This window comes from Bubalus kerabau, chromosome 3, assembly GCF_029407905.1.
Source record: "Bubalus kerabau isolate K-KA32 ecotype Philippines breed swamp buffalo chromosome 3, PCC_UOA_SB_1v2, whole genome shotgun sequence".
Taxonomy (NCBI): domain Eukaryota; kingdom Metazoa; phylum Chordata; class Mammalia; order Artiodactyla; family Bovidae; genus Bubalus; species Bubalus kerabau.
In genome coordinates this window covers 148,998,502-149,017,599 of record NC_073626.1, presented here as the reverse complement: position 1 = coordinate 149,017,599, position 19,098 = coordinate 148,998,502, and the positions used below count along the sequence as shown (strand labels likewise).

At 40.3% G+C, this 19,098-nt stretch overlaps 1 protein-coding gene across 1 annotated transcript in view; it reads right to left on the bottom strand.

Annotated features, from left to right (window-relative positions):
* The window catches only part of FASTKD2 (FAST kinase domains 2), a 69,614-nt gene extending 62,365 nt beyond the window's left edge, over positions 1 to 7,249 (bottom strand). Inside the window, 1 exon segment of the mRNA XM_055573266.1 lies at positions 7,244 to 7,249. Within this exon segment, the coding sequence (XP_055429241.1) occupies positions 7,244 to 7,249 (6 nt within the window).
* Between the last annotated feature and the right edge of the window lie 11,849 nt (positions 7,250 to 19,098).

Sequence of the window (19,098 nt, the reverse complement as noted above, 5' to 3'; positions counted from 1 at the left end):
CTTTGACTTTGCACTCCAAGATGTCTGGCTCTAGGTGAGTGATCTAGGGTAACCATCATGGTTACCCGGGTCATGAAGATCTTTTTTGTACAGTTCTTCTGTGTATTTTTGCCATCTCTTCTTAATATCTTCTGCTTCTGTTAGGTCCAATTTTCTTGAAGAGCTCTCTGTGCTGCATGCTGTGCTTAGTCACTCAGCATGTCTGACTCTTTGCTACCCTTTGGACCATAGCCCACCAGGCTCCTCTGTCCATGGAGATTCTCCAGGCAAGAATACCAGAGAGGGTTGCCATGTCCTCCTCCAAGGGATTTTCCCAACCCAGGTCTCCCTCATTGCAGGTGGATTCTTCACCGTCTGAGCCACCGTCTTTCCCATTCTATTGTTTTCCTCTATTTCTTTGCATTGTTCACTAAGGAAAGCTTTTTTATTTCTCCTTGCTATTCTTTGGAACTGCATTCAGGTGGGTATATCTTTCCTTTTTCCTTTGCCTTTAACTTCTCTTCTTTTCTTAGCTATTTGTGAAGCCTCTTCAGACAACCATTTTGCCTTTTTGCATTTCTTTTTCTTGGAAATAGTTTTGATCATTGCCTCTTATACAATGTTGCGAATCTCCACCCATAGTTCTTCAGGCACTCTGTCTATCAGATCTAATCCTTTGAATCTATTTGTCACTTCCACTGTATAATCATACGGGATTTGATTTAGGTCATATCTGAATGGCCTAGTGGTTTTCGCTCCTTATTGGCTATTGGTAATTGACTCGGCCTTCAGCCCTTCTCCTCTCCCTTGAGGTCAACGGAGTAGGACTCAAAGTTCCAACCTGCTAAAAGGGTGGTTGGTTTCTCTGGCAGCCAGTCCCCTATCCTTAAGTGCTTTGGAAAGTCACCTCATTAATATAACCAAAGACAATTCCACACTTTCATCCCTCAGGAAATTCCAAGAGTTTGAGGAGCTCACTGCCAGAAGATCATCTGGGGGAGAAAATGTCAAGGCAGGCTGCAGTCCATAGCATCACCAAGAGTCTGATACAACTAAGCAACTGAGCACTAAGCATGCCAGAAAGGGAACAAAGGGACAAAATCCAAATATACATATTTCTTATTATGAATCACAGTTATCTCACAGAGATAAACAAAAGATCTCTTATTCCTGCCTCTGAGGACTTTGTTTTCTAGTAGAAGCCAATATAGTAAGTTAACAAATAAAGAACCAAGATGACCACAGGTTGTGCTAATAGTTATGAATAAAATGGAGTTATGTGTTGAAGCCACTTCAGATCGGGTGTTCCTGGAAGACCTCAGGGCTTCCCTGGTAGCTCCACTGGTAAGGAATGCATCTACAATGCAGGAGACCCAATTCAATTCCTGGCTTGGGAAGATCTCCACTGGAGAAGGGACAGGCTACCCACTCCAGCATGGCTCAGTCAGTAAAGAATCTGCCTGCAATGTGGGAGACTTGGGGTCAATCCCTTGGTTGGGAAGATCCCCTAGAGGAGGGCATGGTAACCCACTCCAATATTCTTGCCTGGAGAATCCCCGTGGACAGAGGAGCCTGGTGGGCTGCAGTTCATGGAGTCACAAAGAGTCAGACGTGACTGAGTGACTAAGCACAGCGTGGAAGACCTCAGAGAAGCCTGAAGAATGAGTTTGTACCCTTAGATCAATATCTCCCTTTCCCTGCACATGTCCTCCCAACCCACCGTCAGCCCTCAGCCTCTGTAACCACCACTCTACTTTCTGTTACAATGAGGTTGACTTTTTTCTTTTCTTTTTAAATTCCACAGGTGAGATCATGTGACATTTGTCTTTCTGTGTCTGTCATTTCAAATTCATATAATATCCTCCAGGTTCATTCATATTTTTGCAAATAGCAGGATTTCCTTCTTTTTTAAGGCTAAGTAATATTCCATTGTATATATACACATCCCATCTTCTTTATCTATTCATCCATGGTGGAACATTTATGTTGTTTCTGTATCTTGCCTGCTGTGAATAATGCTACAATTTACATGGAAGTTCAGATATCTCTTTGAGATAGTGATTGCATGTCCTTTGGATATATACCAGAAGTAGGATTGCTGGATAACAAGGTAGTTCTATTTTTAAACATACTATTTTCCATAACGGCAGTACAGATTTATATTTTCACCAACAATGCACAAAGGTTCTCTTTTCTCTATTTTTTCTTGAGTCAACTTTGGTAACTTTATTTATTAAAAGAGTTCATCATGTGTATAAATATGTATATAAAATTATCCTGTAATTTATGTAAGGGACTACCTACACATTTTAGGGTGTGATATGTCAAGGATCTTCCTTGCCTCTTGGGAGTTAGAGTCTTCAGATGTATGTATAAAGAGTTATCAGATATGAAACAGAATACTGGCTGCTTCAAAAAATTGTTTCCATCACAATAAGGAACAGTCACCTGATTAGTATGGAATCTGTCCAAATCAGGGCAAGTTGTATTGGTACAGGCAGATTGACCCCTCTTCTTACCTGCTTCCTCAGGGTGGAGCTACTCTGTTTCAGAAGGTTAAGACATTGTGAATTAAAATTGTGATTTACAGGCATTACGGCCATACTGGGCTTCCCAGATGGCAATAGCAATAAAGAACCTGCCTGCCAGTGCAGGAGATGTTAGAGATGCAGGTTCAATCCCTGGATTGAAAAGATTCCCTGGAGGAGGGCAAGGCATCCCACTCCAGTAATGTTGCCTGGAGAATCCGATGGACAGAGGAACCTAACGGGCTACAGTCCATGTGTTGTAGCCACGCGTTCCAGGAAACAAACTCACTCAGAAGGACAATGCAGATAGTGGAGTGCATAAACCGGCGGGCCCAAGGCAGAGTCTCCTTTTAGCCAAGGACCTCAACCAGTTTTTGTGAAAACCTTATATAACCTAAGTGTACATGCCCAAACCCACCTCCCCAAATTCCCTGGCAATCAAAGTTAACCCGTGATTCATATGCCTTAAGCCTAGGTAGTTAACAGGGGACAATTATCAATAGGCCTGTGCTCATACCCCAATAAGCATAATAGAATGTATGATTCTATTCGGTTACACAGATCATTAGGGTATTCTTTAGGTGATGGAGAGCCCTGGGGCTCTTCCTTCTGGGGGCCTGGTTTTCCAGTTGGTATGTCGTTCCCGTAGATACTGGGCATATAGCTAAAAGTCTACAGCCTGGCCCAAGATGGAGTTCTGCTTTCAAGACAGAGCCTGTTCTGTTTCCTCCTTCATTATAATAATTGTTTTAGGAGCATCAATTGTGTTACAGGGAAGAGCCAATGCTGACTCTATCTTGGATCTGTTACTTTAGCCTTTGCTTCCTGTTGCTTTTGTTCACTAAAAGGGTACGCTTTATACATAATCTCCTGCCCCAGGGAAGCCTACCCCTTTGCCTGAAAATTAATTCAAAGTGCCTTTGTTCAGGACTACATTCACCTAAGGATGGCTACAGGAAGGAAGAAATTACCGCATCCCCTCCTGGAGGTTTGTCATTCTAGGAGATACTTGCAAGATTAATAGCCTTTTTACTTTGTTTCCTCACCTCCCCCATCTCCGTTCTATAAAAGTGGTATCCAGACCCCTATAAGATGTTGTTTTGAGAGATTCATGCTGAGAATCCGAATAAAGTCATATTCCTTGCCTCAACACTTCATCTCTCAGAGCAGAGCGAGGTTGGACTCGGTGACAATTGGGAGCGAGGACCCCCTGATGTTCTGGCTCTCTGGGCACTGCTCTTGGAGTAATGTACCCATGCTTTGCATTCCAGCCCTTCTGAAAGACAGGTCTCCAGCCGCCTGGTGACATTAATGGTAAAGTTCTAATATATTTGGGTTCATATGACATCATTTTTAAAAACAAAACCTTATTAGGATTACAACAGGTATGTTTTTAATTTGAATTTAAAAAGTGTGTTTTCAGATTGTACTTAAAACTTAAGAGGAAATGTGCATTCATAAATTATTATTATCCTTTTAAAATCATATTTGATACCTTAAAAAATCCATAGCTCTATCTCTGTATTCCTAAAAGAACTAATAAATGAATTAGATTCTATTCCTAGGTCACTCTTATTACGTGGGATGGTTAGTAAGGTGCTGTTACCCAGGATGTGGGGCCATTCTTACTGTCTCCTAATCTCTATGGTAACCCTGCTCTGGACAGCACACAGAAGAAGTTTGACTTGTCCCCCACACACACGAAGTCAATACGAAATAGCCCTTTGAAACAGAGATGTAGGAGTGGCCTTAAATTATTCATCATCTTTATTACTAATGAATGCACTTCTGTGAGCCCTTAAAACAGGGCAGCCTCAACGTCAGCTTCTTGTGTCATTGCTGGGCAGTCAGAACCGGACATTGACTCTCCATAGGAACGCCACGTCTGGCAATCTGTTAGTACTCAACTTGTCCTTCTGAACCTGCTGAGTAACCACTGCAGAATGTTTGACTAAACTGATTCCCCAAGGACACTAAGGAAGGTAAGGACCTGGCATGGAGGCAGATACACTGGGTTTCCAGGAGCATTGTTGATAGGATGCAGGCTGGGCCCTTCTACACCTACCTGAGGACTTCAGAATGGGCTCAGGAAAACACCAAAAGAGTTCTAGCCTGATGGCCCTTGCTACGGCTTTTCAAAACAAATCTTACTTGACTATATTTGGAACTTTCCTGGTTTGGGGCAAGTCTGGTATTATAACTGTTGCTATCATATTTTTAAAGAAATAATGTAAATCAATTTTGTTTTGGTATCTCTCTGTAAAGTATTGCTTATCTGCCCAATAATTTGTACCTTAATTAATACACTCATTAGAAGAAGAGAAGTCCTTTATAAGCCTAATTATCATATAACTTTTTAAAACATTTTTCAACTGCTTATATTTAGAAACGCCTTACTCTTAGAACTGCTTAAGGTTTTATTATAAAATAACTTATTCTTTTTGTTGAAAGCAAACATACTCCATATACACACACGTACATAAATGCATACATACATGCAATAATATGTTCAAGTAGATAATATTTTTAACATATTTAATGTATAGACTTATTTAATATAGTGCTATTAGAAATTCAAGCATTGAGAGCTTCAAGTTTTGTCCTTCAAAATTCGAGTAGATTTCTACTTTTTTGAAGTGAGATTCTAGTCCACTCTTAAAATTATAGTGTCTCAAAAGTTCTAAGTATTCGCCTACAGCATGATGACTATGGCTAACAATATTGTATTGTTTTGAAAGTTGCTAAGAGAATAGACCTTAAAAGGTCTCATCACAAGAAAAAAGAAATGTATAACTGAGTATGATAAAGAGTTAAACCTATTGTGGTGATCATTTCGTAATATATACATATATCAAATCATTATGTTATATACCTTGGATTAATATAATGTTGTATGTCAATTATATCTCAGTTTTAAAAAAAGTTCTAAGTCTTCACCATATTAGTTTAAGGATCTGTTTCCAGTTTCTGAGATACAGCTCTAAATCCCTAGAGATGGGACCCATAAAAAAAGCCTCTCCCTGCTTTCCTATTTTTCATCCTCCAGGAGATTTTGGGTCTGAACACCTTGTAGTCATTGCGCCACAGGTAAAAGGACTTTGCTTAGTTGTCTTTTTGCTTCCTATCCCACTTGATCACTTCAAAACCTCCTGCTTAAAATATTGGTTTGTTTCCAGTTACAAGGACCTTCTTCCCAACTGTCATTCCAGGAAATTCCTAAAATGGACCCAGATAAACAAGGTAAGTATTATTGTTAAATTTCTGAGCACAGTTTGCAAACAACACAGATGTATTTTCAGACTTCCGAGTTGCAAAGGAGTGATATTTGGCAAATGCCTGGCTGATAAAAAAACTGTTGGGGATGGGATAGAGAAGATTTTTCCCTTTTTCTAAACAGAAATTCATTATATGTTGAGTATTTGGTCTGTGGTCCCCAAAGCACCAAAAATAATTTAATGAAGACTTGATCTCAGTGTAATTGTATTTTAAATTGCTATTCAAATACACAAAATAGCTTGTCTCGTTTATATACGTCTTCATTTTTTATTATTAAATGGCATCATTGTAGGTATTTTAGTTTGGGGGTAAGTTTACTGTACTATGTGAGGCCAAAATTGGGAAAGAGACTTCCCTGGTCGTCCAATGGTTAACACTTCACCTTCCAAAGCAGGGGGTGTGGGTTCAATCCCTGGTTGGGGAGCTAAGATCCTATATGCCTCATGGCCAAAAAAACAAAACATAAAACAGAAGCAATATTGTTAACAAACTCCATAAAGACTTTAAAAATGGTCCACATCCCCCCACAAAAAAATCTCAAAACAAAGTTGGGAGAAAAAAAGCTCACAGCTGTTACTATATGAATATTTGACATTTGATATATGGACAGGGGAAAACTGATTCCCTCTTCTTCCAGCATCTCTGAATGCCCGGGTGGACCCACGATCGGCATATGATAGTTTTATTTCAGGATCTAGTAGCAGCCTTATTCCTCTGGCTAAAATCTGATTAACTTGGCTTGTTTTATATAAAATTCTGCACTGTCCTAAGTTATTTATCTAAGACAGCATTCTGAATATTTCCAATTATCTTTGGATTTCTAAAATTGGGTCTTCATACTAGTTAAGCTTCACACAAAGCAGTAGATAATGTATTCAAAGCCCACTTTTCTCTCCCTAAGGGGGTTTTCTTACATCTAGTATGTCTGCACCAGAATCACTGGAGGGTTTGTTCAAATACTGGACTCCACCTCCAGGGTTTGTGACTCAGTAGATCCAGAGTGGGGACTGAGAACGTGCATTTCTAACTAGTTCCCACGCCATGCTGATGCTGCCCACCTAGGACCACACTTGGAGGACAACCGGCCTAAAATGTCTCTTTCTGGATCATCCAACTACATGAGGGACTGCCAAAAGAAATTTTTATTCCATTCTTAGTATCTGTAGAAAATGACACATATTTATTCGGCTAAGTAAAAATATGGGTCGTTTAAAGCAAAACTTGTTTCCCAGTTAAATTGCTTCCATGAACAAGACCATATGTAGCTTATGTTATTATTTCTTTGAACATTGCATGTTATTTTGTTTATAGCTTTGGGTCTGATACATCCAGCAATTTCTCTTCTTTTCTTGAGTTTTCTCCTACCAGCAGGAGAAAAAAAAAAGAAGAAGAAGAAGAAGAAAAAAAAGCCTTGAGGAAGCAGGACTGCTGGTGAATCACCTGGGATGCTCATTCATTTTCCCCATGTACTCTATCACAGCTTGCCATGTTATGCTGCATAGCTTCATCAGATGACACTGCAAAACATAATTTGACAGGAGTGTGATGGGCCAGATGGTAGAGTAGCCATAGAATCACTCTTCCACCATGAGCAGCATCTGGGAGCCTGCAGACACTCTAGTCTTCTGATTCTCTGTGTTCATTTGATGCATCTGAGAGGAATCAGGGCACAAAATTTGGCCACTTTCCAAAAGGAAAACCAATGTTGTACATTACATTTTTATAAGTCGTTTCCACACTATGGTGGCCACTCTCCATGTGTTTTCCTTCTCCAGACATGGAGCAGAGAGGTGTGATTTCTTCCTTTCTCTAACACCGGACTCTTAACTGAAAGCTGCTGCTGCTGCTAAGTCGCTTTAGTCGTGTCCGACTCTGTGCGACCCCATAGACGGAAGCCCACCAGGCTCCCCTGTCCCCGGGATTCTCCAGGCAAGAACACTGGAGTGGGTTGCCATATCCTTCTCCAATGCATGAAAGTGAAAAGTGAAAGGGAAGTCGCTCAGTCATGTAACTGAAAGCTAAGCCTTTTTAAAACATCAGGAAATAGTAAACAACAAAAGGGTTAAACTGTAGGTCTCTGATATGGTTATACTTGTTCAAAAAAGAATTTTAAAAATATGGAGGGTTTTAAAATAAGTTATCTTGTTTAATGACAGTTTTAGGCACAGCTCACATTCCCCAGAGGTAGGTGTCTTTGGGGTTTCCCTGGTGGCTTATATAGTAAAGAATTTGCCTGCAATACAGGAAAACCAACTTCATTCCCTGGATCGGGACTCATGATTGTATATTGATCATTGAATCAGTGTATGTTTAGAAACAGGCCAGAGGTGTGCTCCAAGGCCTCAAGGGTGGGTCTGACCTGGTTCAGTGCCATAACACCCTTGAGTGGCTTAGAATAGTGCCCAGCACTCAATGTAACAGGTGGAACAGTTAGGACTTCAAGCCACAACACTCAAGGGCAAGAAACAGCTGCTTGTTTGTTTTTTTACTTTTTGGCCTCACCCCATAGCATGTGGGATCTTAGTTACCTGATCAAGGACTGAACCTATGCCTCCCGCATTGGAATCATGGAGTCTTAACCACTGGGCCAGCAGGGAAGTCCTGAAACAGTACTTTCTGAACCAAAATCAAGTCATTATCACTTGGTGTGAAATTTAGACTGAGTTGTTTGGGAAGCAGCCATCTCATAACAGAAATAACTCAGATTTTAATCCTGAAAATCTGGTCTCAAGTGTTCAAAACATCTGGTCTGAAGTGGCATCATGGTTGCCACTCACCCTGCTCTTTGCCTTTGGCTTTGGGGTCCACTTGAAGACATGGGACTCCATGTCAAGACTGGACGCAGAAATCCTTGCCAAGCCTAGTGGCTGGTCTCCCTGGTTACACCATACAGTCATTCCCTCCACCCAGAAAACTGCTACTAATAGTAAGAGCAGCCCTGGAATCAGCCCACAGATTTTAACCCCAGTTAGGCATCTCCCACTTGCCTGTCCAGGTATTAGCATCTCTTCCACCCCAGGGAAAAGAGAGTCATAGCTAGAACAACACTAACATCAAGATTGGTTTTCAAAGGCAAGGGAGATTCTAGAATGTCTGGATGTATATGGGTTAGGGCTGAGGGGGCAGGACAAAGGAAGAGGTTGAGATTCAGGCTGTGGGGGATCCAGTCAGGTGATATTTACCACAGAAAAGTCCCTCTCAGAGGCACCTGCCTCTTCTGACCATCCTGCATCTAGTCAAGTTTCTTCTGGTGAAGCAGTGCACCTATTTTGTTATGGAAGAACAACATCCCCCTTATTTTAGTCCATGTAATTGTAGTAGTGTTGATTCTACTCCTGTGCATGGATGTAGTAGTGTTTATTCTCTCCTGTGCATGGATGGCATTGATTCTTGGATGGGCCTTTCATACTAAGGCCTGAGTGGGTTGAATTTGGGGTGGCCCCCTAAGCACTGGCCCCTTAAAAGATGGTAAGGAGTAAAGAGAACTTAAGCCTTGGAACACACACAGAAATGGACATGGAAACATTGCCTTTTCATTCTCTTAATTATCCCACTGCTGTGAGAACAAGAAACGAATTAAAATCACCATAATTTATCCTGCTACCTGTTTTTGAATCAATGAAATCTCCCTCTTTCCCCCCAATAATTCCTTGTTTTGTTTTGTTTAGGGCCTACTGTGTTTCTAGTCACAAACACTTCTCTAGCACACAGACCATTTACTCCCAATTGCCTGAGTTTTTATGGTAATCAGCTGATGATAAATTCGAAAATAGCTTTATTTTCCTCAAGGCGTCTTCCCTTCAGCATAATCAATACGAGTCAGTCCTGGACTCAAAGCTTGTTTGCATGTGAAATCTTGCCTCCAAGTAAGCATCAGGGTGTAAAGTCTATTTAATTGAAATTTGTCATCACAGGAAATATTAGAGATGCCATATTGCTTGGCAGTTCTTTCCAAAGTGTGTGACTGGTCACCTCTCTCAATGGCTGCTGTAACAATTTCAAATCTTCATCATTCCTCAAGTTTTCTGCTCACTATCTCCTCCTAACTCTGAGTGAATTTGTTCCTCACTTCAAAAAGAAAACAGAAGCCCTTAGAATGCCCTCTTCTTCCTAGCCGTCATCATCTCCATATTTTTCTTCCTCTCAGGGAATGAGCTTCTCCCCAGAGCTATGTATCTTCACCTATGTATCTTCTCCCAACCATTGCCTCTACCTCAGGGATTGTAAAAGTTAGCTATATTTCAATTGCTTGTGGGAGAAAATAGCTCAAAGAGGCCTTATTACCTTTTATATTAATGACTCAAGGGAGGACTAGCTTGCTGTGGTCCTAGATAAAGTCACTAGGGTGTGACTTTTCTCTGTCTCCCAGTTCATCTCTACTCTTCTTTGTGTGCTGATTGCACGCTCAAGCTATACACCCAGACGAGAGAGTAACTACCACTTCAATCTCTGATTCCAAGTTCAAGAAGAAAAAAGTAATTCACACAAAGAGTCCTTGATCCAAGTTTCATTGGTGCATTCCTTGCCTGATTTTGGTTATGTGCCCATGTCTGCAGAGGGCAACGATGCACTCATTGATCAGATTGGCCAGGCCACATGCTCCCCATGGAAATAGGAGCGTTGGAATGAACACAACTAGAATTTCATGGACTAAGATTAGGGGGAGATTGTTCACCAGAAGAAAGATGAATGGATGCTGAATGGCTAAGGTATGTGCCCTTATATGATTAGTCTATACATAGACTTTGCTGTATGAAATACCACCTGGATCCCGCTTCTTGGACCCTCAACTTCATCCTCTCTCCTGACTCCCTGTTCTGACCCATTCACATATTCTGGAATCTCTCCTGCCTCTGAAAACAAGATCTGGGCTCTCTTCAGAGTAAGGCTCTTGAAAGAGTTGTCTTTTTACAACCCTGCGCAGTTGATTTTGGCCCCCACATTCCCATAAAACTGTTCTTAGGGAGCCTTCAATAGTCAGGTTAATCATACACAGAGGTTACTTTTTAGCCTATAGTTGATCTCCTTGTGGCTTCCAGGTACTGAAGCATTGACTTGTCTCTACTTTCTGAAACTCACCTTCCTTGACCTTTGTAACCATCACGATCTGCTGGTTTCTTTGGCTTTCCCTTCTAGTCCTTCCTCTTGGGTTTCTCTTCCTCCTGTTACTTAAGTGATTATGTTTCTCAGGCATACTGTTACTTAGCCTAATGTATCTTCACTTAAAGCATTCTTCTTAGATAGCCTAATAGTTGAACATGCTTTTGCCCAAAGCCAGCACTGCTGACTCCTAAATTCTATCCCATCACAAATAGCAACCCTGACCTCCAGACACAGAATCAAAATTGACACCTGCTCAGCACCCTGAACTGCTCTCCTCTCCCAGCCAGTATTCTCCTAATCTGAGCTGTCAGTCTGGTAACCACTAGCCATGTGTAGCTATCAATCTCTTGAAATATGGTTAGTCCAAAATGAGATGTGCTACAAGCATAAAAAAGACAGTAACAATAGAAAATATCTTAATAATTTTTATGTTGGTTACATCAGTTCAGTCAGTCACTCAGTCGTGTCTGACTCTTTGAGACCCCATGCACTGTAGTACTCCAGGCTTCCCTGTCCATCACCAACTCCCAGAGCTTGCTCAAACTCATGTCCATCGAGTCAGTGATGTCATCCAGCCATCTCATCCTCTGTTGTCCCCTTCTCCTCCTGCCTTCAATCTTTCCCAGCATCAGGGTCTTTTCCAATGGTCAGTTCTTCTCATCAAGTGGCCAAAGTACTGGAGTTTCAGCATCAGCATGTTGGTTACATGTTAAATAATAACTTGATAGATCTATCTAACCCAAGATAGATAGTCGTATCTGACTCTTTACAACCCTTTGGACAGTAGCCCACCAGGCTCCTCTGTCCATGGTGTTTTCCAGGCAAGAATACTGAAGCAAGTTGCCATTCCCTTCTCCAGGGGATATTTCTGACCCAGGGATCAAAATGGTGTCTCCTGCATCTCCTGCATTGCAGGCAGATTCTTTACCCAATAAGCAAAGATTAGATTAAATGAAATACATTAAAATTAATCTCACCTGTTGCATCTTAAAATGTAGCTGCTAAAAATTTAAGCTGACATATTTGACACATATTGTATTTCTCCTATTGGACAGCAATACTCTAAAAGGTTCTCATGGCTATTCCTGATGCTAGGAAATCTCTTTAAGCTTCTTATTTTCCCCATTGTGTGGAACCTTCTGGCTCTAGTCCAGCATTCTCGGTTTCTGACCTCTTACCTTTCACCTGGCCTCTGCTTGACCTCCAAGACTTTTCAGAAAGACACCTTGACCGACATGTATACCTGATCATTCAGATCACGTTAGTTCCAGGCTCTGCAGTCCAAGGACCATGCCCTGCATTCCAAGCTCCGGCCTCGAGGGCCAAGTCCAGGTTTCACATTCCTGGATTCCCAAGTGTCTGAGAGGGGGTTCCAGCTGCCTACTGGACATCTCCATTCAGATGTCTTACAGAAACCTCAAACTCAGAGGTTAAAAATGAACCCCCCTTCCACCTCTATGTGCAAACTTTTTCCTCCCTCATTATTTCCTACACTTGATCTCCCTCCCACAACCAATCAGCCACCAATCCCTGTCAATTTCACTAGCAAATTATGCCTCATATTTCCCTGCAATTTTCTCTCCCTAGCTCCATTCAGATCCCTATCATGTTACAGAAAGTACAACATTAAACCCCTCTCATAATGTACTCCTGTCCCCAGAGAAATAAAGTTTGATAGATAGCCTTCCCTACTGTGTTTATTGGGTTCTTCTTTTCTATTTTTTATTATTTACAAAATAGGACCATACTAAATTATAGACATATTACCATGGATTTAGGCTTACAATCATGCTTTAAAAAGTCTTTCAACCTCAAGCTCGCCAAAAATTTCTTCCTTTAATAGTCTTAGAGCTTTAAAAATTCATGTTTAACTCTATAGTATGTTCTGGGGTTATTTTTGTTTATGATGTGAACTAAGGTACCTATATCATGTTTTTCCAAAGAGTTATACATCCAATGGTCCCAACATTATTTACTAAATAAACTCATTTCCTCATTGGTATAAACCACTGATATAAACCTCCAATATAAAGGGACGTTGTTGATTCTCATTGAGTTAAAATATCATCTTTATCATATGCTAAAACCCTTTGTATACATAGGTCAATTTCTGATTCTTTCCTATTCCTTTACCCTATCTTTTCCTGACATACACACACACTGCATTTATTCTGACAGATTAATTTTATATTGTTTTGTCAAGTTCCAAATAATAGTTGGAATAGGGGTTGGAACTGCCTTAAATTTTGGGCTTCCCTGGTGACTCAGTCAGTAAAGAATCTACCTGCAATGTAAGAGACCGCCCTCAATGAGGAGATCTGGGTTCCTTCCCCGAGTTGGGAGAATCCCCTGGAGAAGGATATAGCAACCCACTCCAGTATTCTTGTCTGGGAAATCCCATGGACTGAGGAGCCTGGGGGGCCACAGCCCTTGAGGTCATAAGAGTTGAACACAACACAGGGTCTAAACCACCAACCACTACATTAGCTTAAGTTTATAGATTCATTTGGGGTAGAATTCACAGTTTTATGATATTGAACATTCCTATCCAGGAATATCCAGGAATGGAGGAAATAGATGTCTCCATGTATTCATATTATCTTTAATGTCTTTCAATAAAACTTTATAAGGTCTTGCACATTGTTTCATGTACTTTAGACTTTTTTTGGATGTTAAAATTACCTGTTCTAATTATTGTTAGTTTAAAACAATGGTCCTCAAAGTATAGTTCCAGGACTGAAAGCACAAGCATCATCTGAGATTAGAATGCAATTCCCAGAAGCCCTCCAGACTCTGGGTAAGATCAGCAATCTGAGGCAAGATATATTTGAAAACCACTGATATAAAAGGAAGTTATTAATTCTCAAGCAATCGTCCTAAATCCAGCCAACTTGCAGATGATCATCATGAATTATCTAAATAGAGATCATCCATAAATCTCTTCCTTCCTGAAATTTATAGCTCTTATTTTTATGTTTCTGTAGATTAGAATTCCAAAACAAGGACAGCAAATAAATTCCTATTATATTATTACATACCAGCTCCAATGGACTGATACTGACATTCTGGAGGGCTATCCTTCAAGATCTAGCCAAGAGATTCTGCCCTGTCTGGCACAATTTGGAGGGGACAGAGTTGGCCCTGATGCCCTGTGGTTTGTTTCTCTGCTTCAGACTAGTACTGGATCATAGTGGTGACATGGGGGAGGGGGGGCCGATTTTTTTCCTAGTTGAACTGGGGTATCTTCTATCACATTTATTAAAATTTGCCTTTTATTTCTGACATTTTAAGTATGTTTCCTTCTCTTCTGAGATCATGTACCATGTATCATGTATCAAGATCAGCTTTTAAAAATCAGAGTGGCTGATGAATTTCACCAATATATTCTGAGAATTCACTGATTCAATAGTTTTTTTCCCTTCTTTTAATATATAAACCAACTGTTGAACAAATTTTAAATTCCTAAAATAAATCTTTCTATATACTGGAACATAATTTTTAATATGTTCTTGAAAATGTTTGATAATATGTTTTATCTTTGCTTTCATCTTATATATGTTTATTTTTTAATATATCTGATTCAGGGGATATTTAGATGAGACATTAGACTTTTGAGTTGATACTGGAACAATTCCATATTAGACAATTTTCCTTAGCCAGTTACACGAATTTCCTTCAAAGCTTCAACTCAGAATTTAACTACTTTCTCTCAGTTATAACAGTGTAATTTTTTCAATAAATCTTTATCAGATATTAGTATTTCAGTTATGCCAGTATCCTAAAATAAACTGGGGAGTTTTCTGAGTGTTTCCAGTTTTCAGAAGAGTTGATTAAAAGTAATTCCTCTATCCCTTGAAAGTTTAAAGGAATTTGCCTGCAAAACCATCTCTTCTTATGGTTGTTTATTTTTGAAGACTATTTCTCCTTAAAAATCTTCTGTAGTAACTAATCTTTCAGCTATTTTTAGTATATTTTGATGATGTCTATTTTCTATTCATATATGTTTTCAAATTTGTTGATATAAAATTATACAGAGCATTTTTCCATTTTAAAATATTCTCTGTAACTGTAAATATAAAGATTTTCTCATTTCTAATGTTTTCTATGTTTTCCTTCTCTATTCTTGTCAATTGTTTGCTTAATTTACTTTTCTTACCAAAAAGCCAGTTCCTATTTCCCACCACCTCCCCACCCCCCAATTCTATTACTATTCTGGTTTTGCAGGTTAGGTACTTATAATATTGATATTTAGTCATTCTTTTTTCATCTTTTTAGCCCCTAGATAGTGCTTAATTTCAACTTTGATTTCTAAATTGACCTCATGACATTTAGAAAATGTTTAAAATATGTTTCACAATGACAATTAAAAAAAATCTTCTCATTGATTATTTCTAGTTTTATTGCATTGTGGGCCAGAGAACATGTCATTTCTCTAGTTCTGTAATATTTCTGCTGCTTTTGAAATTCATTAAATTTTCCTTGTGGCTGAATCATGATCAATCCTATCATCTGGACCTGAGTCATTGAAATAAATTCTTATTTCTAGTTTCACCAGTAATCCATTCTTCACAACTGCTGGAGTGAGATTTATAAAGTTTGTATCAATCCCCACAAGGACTTCCCTGGTGGCTCAGTGGTAAAGAATCTACCTGCCAATGCAGGAGATGCGGGTTCCATCCCTGGGTAAGGAAGATCCCCTGGAAAGGAAATGGCAATCCACTCCAGTATTCTTGCCTGGGAAATTTCATGGACAGAGGAACCTGAGCAGCCTACAGTCCACAGGGACACATGACTTAATGACTAAATAACAACATCAATAAATTCCCATGTTTGCAAGAAAACTGCAAGCTCTTTGATGAACTCATACCAACCTACCCCATGCCCTCACTACCCCAGCTCTCTGTTCCAGCCATACTGATCTCCTTGGTCCTCATACGCCTGTGCCTTTGCACCGGCTCTTCCTAGACCTGGGAAACACCATTCCCCCAAACCCTTCACCCAACTTAATGCCCTGAAAATTCCCTATTTCTCCTTCAAGAGTCAGCTCTCACTTCATCTCCCCTGAGAAATCATCTGTCTGCATTCCTACGTGTTTAGCCTATTATCAGTTCAGTTCAGTTCAGTTGTGTCCGACTCTTTGCAACCCCACGGACTGCAGCATGCCAGGCTTCCCTAACCATCAACTCCCAGAGCTTGCTGAAACTCATGTCCATTGAGTCACTGATGACATCCAACCATCTCATCCTCTGTCGTCCCCTTCTCCTACTGCCTTCAATCTTTCCCAGCATCAGGGTCTATTCAAATGAGTCAGTTCTTTGCATTAGGTGGTCAAAATATTGGAGTTTCAGCTTCAGCATCAGTCTTTCCAATGAATATTCAGGACTGATTTCCTTTATGATGGACTGGTTGGATCTCCTTGCAGTCCAAGGGACTCTCAAGAGTCTTCAACACCACAGTTCAAAAGCATCAATTCTTGGTACTCAGCTTTCTTTATAGTCCAACTTTTCACGTGCATACATGACTACTGGAAAAACCATAGTTTTGACTAGATGGACCTTTGTTGGCAAAGTAATGTCTCTGCTTTTTAATATGCTGTCTAGGTGGTCATAGCTTTTCTTCCAAGGAGCAAGCATCTTTTAATTTCATGGCTGCAGTCACCATCTGCAGATCAAAAAAATAAAGTTTGTCACTGTTTCCACTGTTTCCCCATCTATTTGCCATGAAGTGATGGGACCAGATGCCATGATCTTAGTTTTCTGAATGTTGGGTTTTAAGTCAACTTTTTAACTCTCCTCTTTCACTTTCATCAAGAGGCTCTTTAGTTCTTCTTCACTTTCTGCCATAAGGGTGGTGTCATCTGCATATCTGAGGTTATTGATATTTCTCCCAGCCATCTTGATACTAGCTTGGGCTTCATCCAGCCCAGAATTTTGCATGATGTACTCAGCATATAAGTTAAATAAGCAGGGTGACAATATACAGTCTTGACATACTGTTTTCCCAATTTGGAACCAGTCTGTTGTTCCATGTCCAGTTCTAACTGTTGCTTCTTGACCTGCATACAGATTTCTCAGGAAGCAAGTCAGGTGGGCTGGTATTCCCATCTCTTGAGGAATTTTCCACAGTTTACTGTGATCCACCCAGTCAAAGGCTTTGGCATAATCAATAAAGTAGAAGTAGATGTTTTTCTGGAACTCTCTTGCTTTTTCTATGATCGAATGGATGTTGGCAATTTGATCTCTGGTTCTTCTGCCTTTACTAAATCCATCTTGAACATCTAGAAGTTCACAGTTCACATACTGTTGAAGCCTGGCTTGGAGAACTTTGAGCAGTACTTTACAAGCTTGTGAGATGAGTGCAATTGTGTGGTAAATTGAACTTTCTTTGTCATTGCCTTTCTTTGGAATTGGGATGAAAACTGATCTTTTCCTGTGACCACTGCTGAGTTTTCCAAATTTGCTGGCATATTGAGTGAAGCACTTTAACAGCATCATCTTTTAGGATTTGAAATAGCTCAACTGGAATTCCATCACCTCCACTAGCTTTGTTCATAGTGATGCTTCCTAAGGTCCACTTGACTTTGCATTCCAGGATGTCTGGCTCTAGGTGAGTGATCACATCATCATGGTTATCTGTGTCATGAAGATCTTTTTTGTATAGTTCCTCTGTGTATTTTTGCCACCTCTTCTTAATGTCTTCTGCTTCTGTTAGGTCCATACCATTTCTGTGCTTTATTGAGCCCATCTTTGCAAGAAATGTTCCCTTGGTATCTCTAATTTTCCTGAAGAGATCTCTAGTCTTTCCCATTCTATTGTTTTCCTCTATTTCTTTGCATTGATCACTGAGGAAGGCTTTCTTATCTCTCCTTGCTATTATTTGGAACTCTGCATTCAAATGGGTATATCTTTCTTTTTCTTCTTTGCCTTTAGCTTCTCTTCTTTTCTCAGCTATTTGTAAGGCCTCCTCAGACAACCATTTTGCCTTTTTTGCATTTCTTATTCTTGGGGATGGTCTTGATCACTGCCTCCTGTACAATGTCATGAACCTCTGTCCATAGTTCTTTAGGCACTCTGTCTATCAGGTCAGGAAGCAACAGTTAGAACTGGACATGGAACAACAGACTGGTTCCAAATAGGAAAAGGAGTATGTCAAGGCTGTATATTGTCACCCTGCTTATTTAACTTATATGCAGAGTACATCATGAGAAATGCTGGGCTGGAAGAAGCAAAAGCTGGAATCAAGATTGCCAGGAGAAATATCAATAACCTCAGAAATGCAGATGACACCACCCTTATGGCAGAAAGTGAAGAGGCACTAAAAAGCCTCTTGATGAAAGTGAAAGAGGAGAGTGAAAAAGTTGGCTTAAAGCTCAACATTCAGAAAACGAAGATCATGGCATCTGGTCCCATCACTTCATGGCAAATAGATGGGGAAACAGTGGAAACAGTGTCAGACTTTATTTTTGGGGGCTCCAAAATCACTGCAGATGGTGATTGCAGCCATGAAATTAAAAGACGCTTACTACTTGGAAGGAAAGTTATGACCAACCTAGATAGCATATTCAAAATCAGAGACGTTACTTTACCAACGAAGGTCTGTCGAGTCAAGGCTATGGTTTTTCCAGTAGTCATGTATGGAATGAGAGTTGAACTGTGAAGACAGTTGAGCATCAAAGAATTGATGCTTTTGAACTGTGGTGTTGGAGAAGACTCTTGAGAGTCCCTTGCACTGCAAGGAGATCCAACCAGTCCATTCTAAAGGAGATCAGTCCTGAGTGTTCATCGGAAGGACTGATGCTGAAGCTGAAACTCCAATACTTTGGCTACCTCATGGCAAGAGTTGACTCATTGGAAAAGACAGCGATGCTGGCAAGGACTGGGGGCAGGAGAAGAAAGGGACGACAGAGGATGAGATGGCTGGATGGCATCACCAACTCGATGGACATGAGTTTGGGTAAACTCCAGGAGTTGGTGATAGACAGGGAGGCCTGGCATGCTGCAATTCATGGGGTCACAAAGAGTCGGACACGACTGAGCGACTGAACTGAACAGATCAGATCTAATCCCTAGAATCTATTTGTCACTTCCACTGTATAATTGTAAGGGATTTGATTTATGTCATACCTGAATGGTCTAGTGGTTTTCCCTACTTTCTTCAATTCAAGTCTGAATTTGGCAATAAGGAGTTTATGATCTGAGCCACAGTCAGCTCC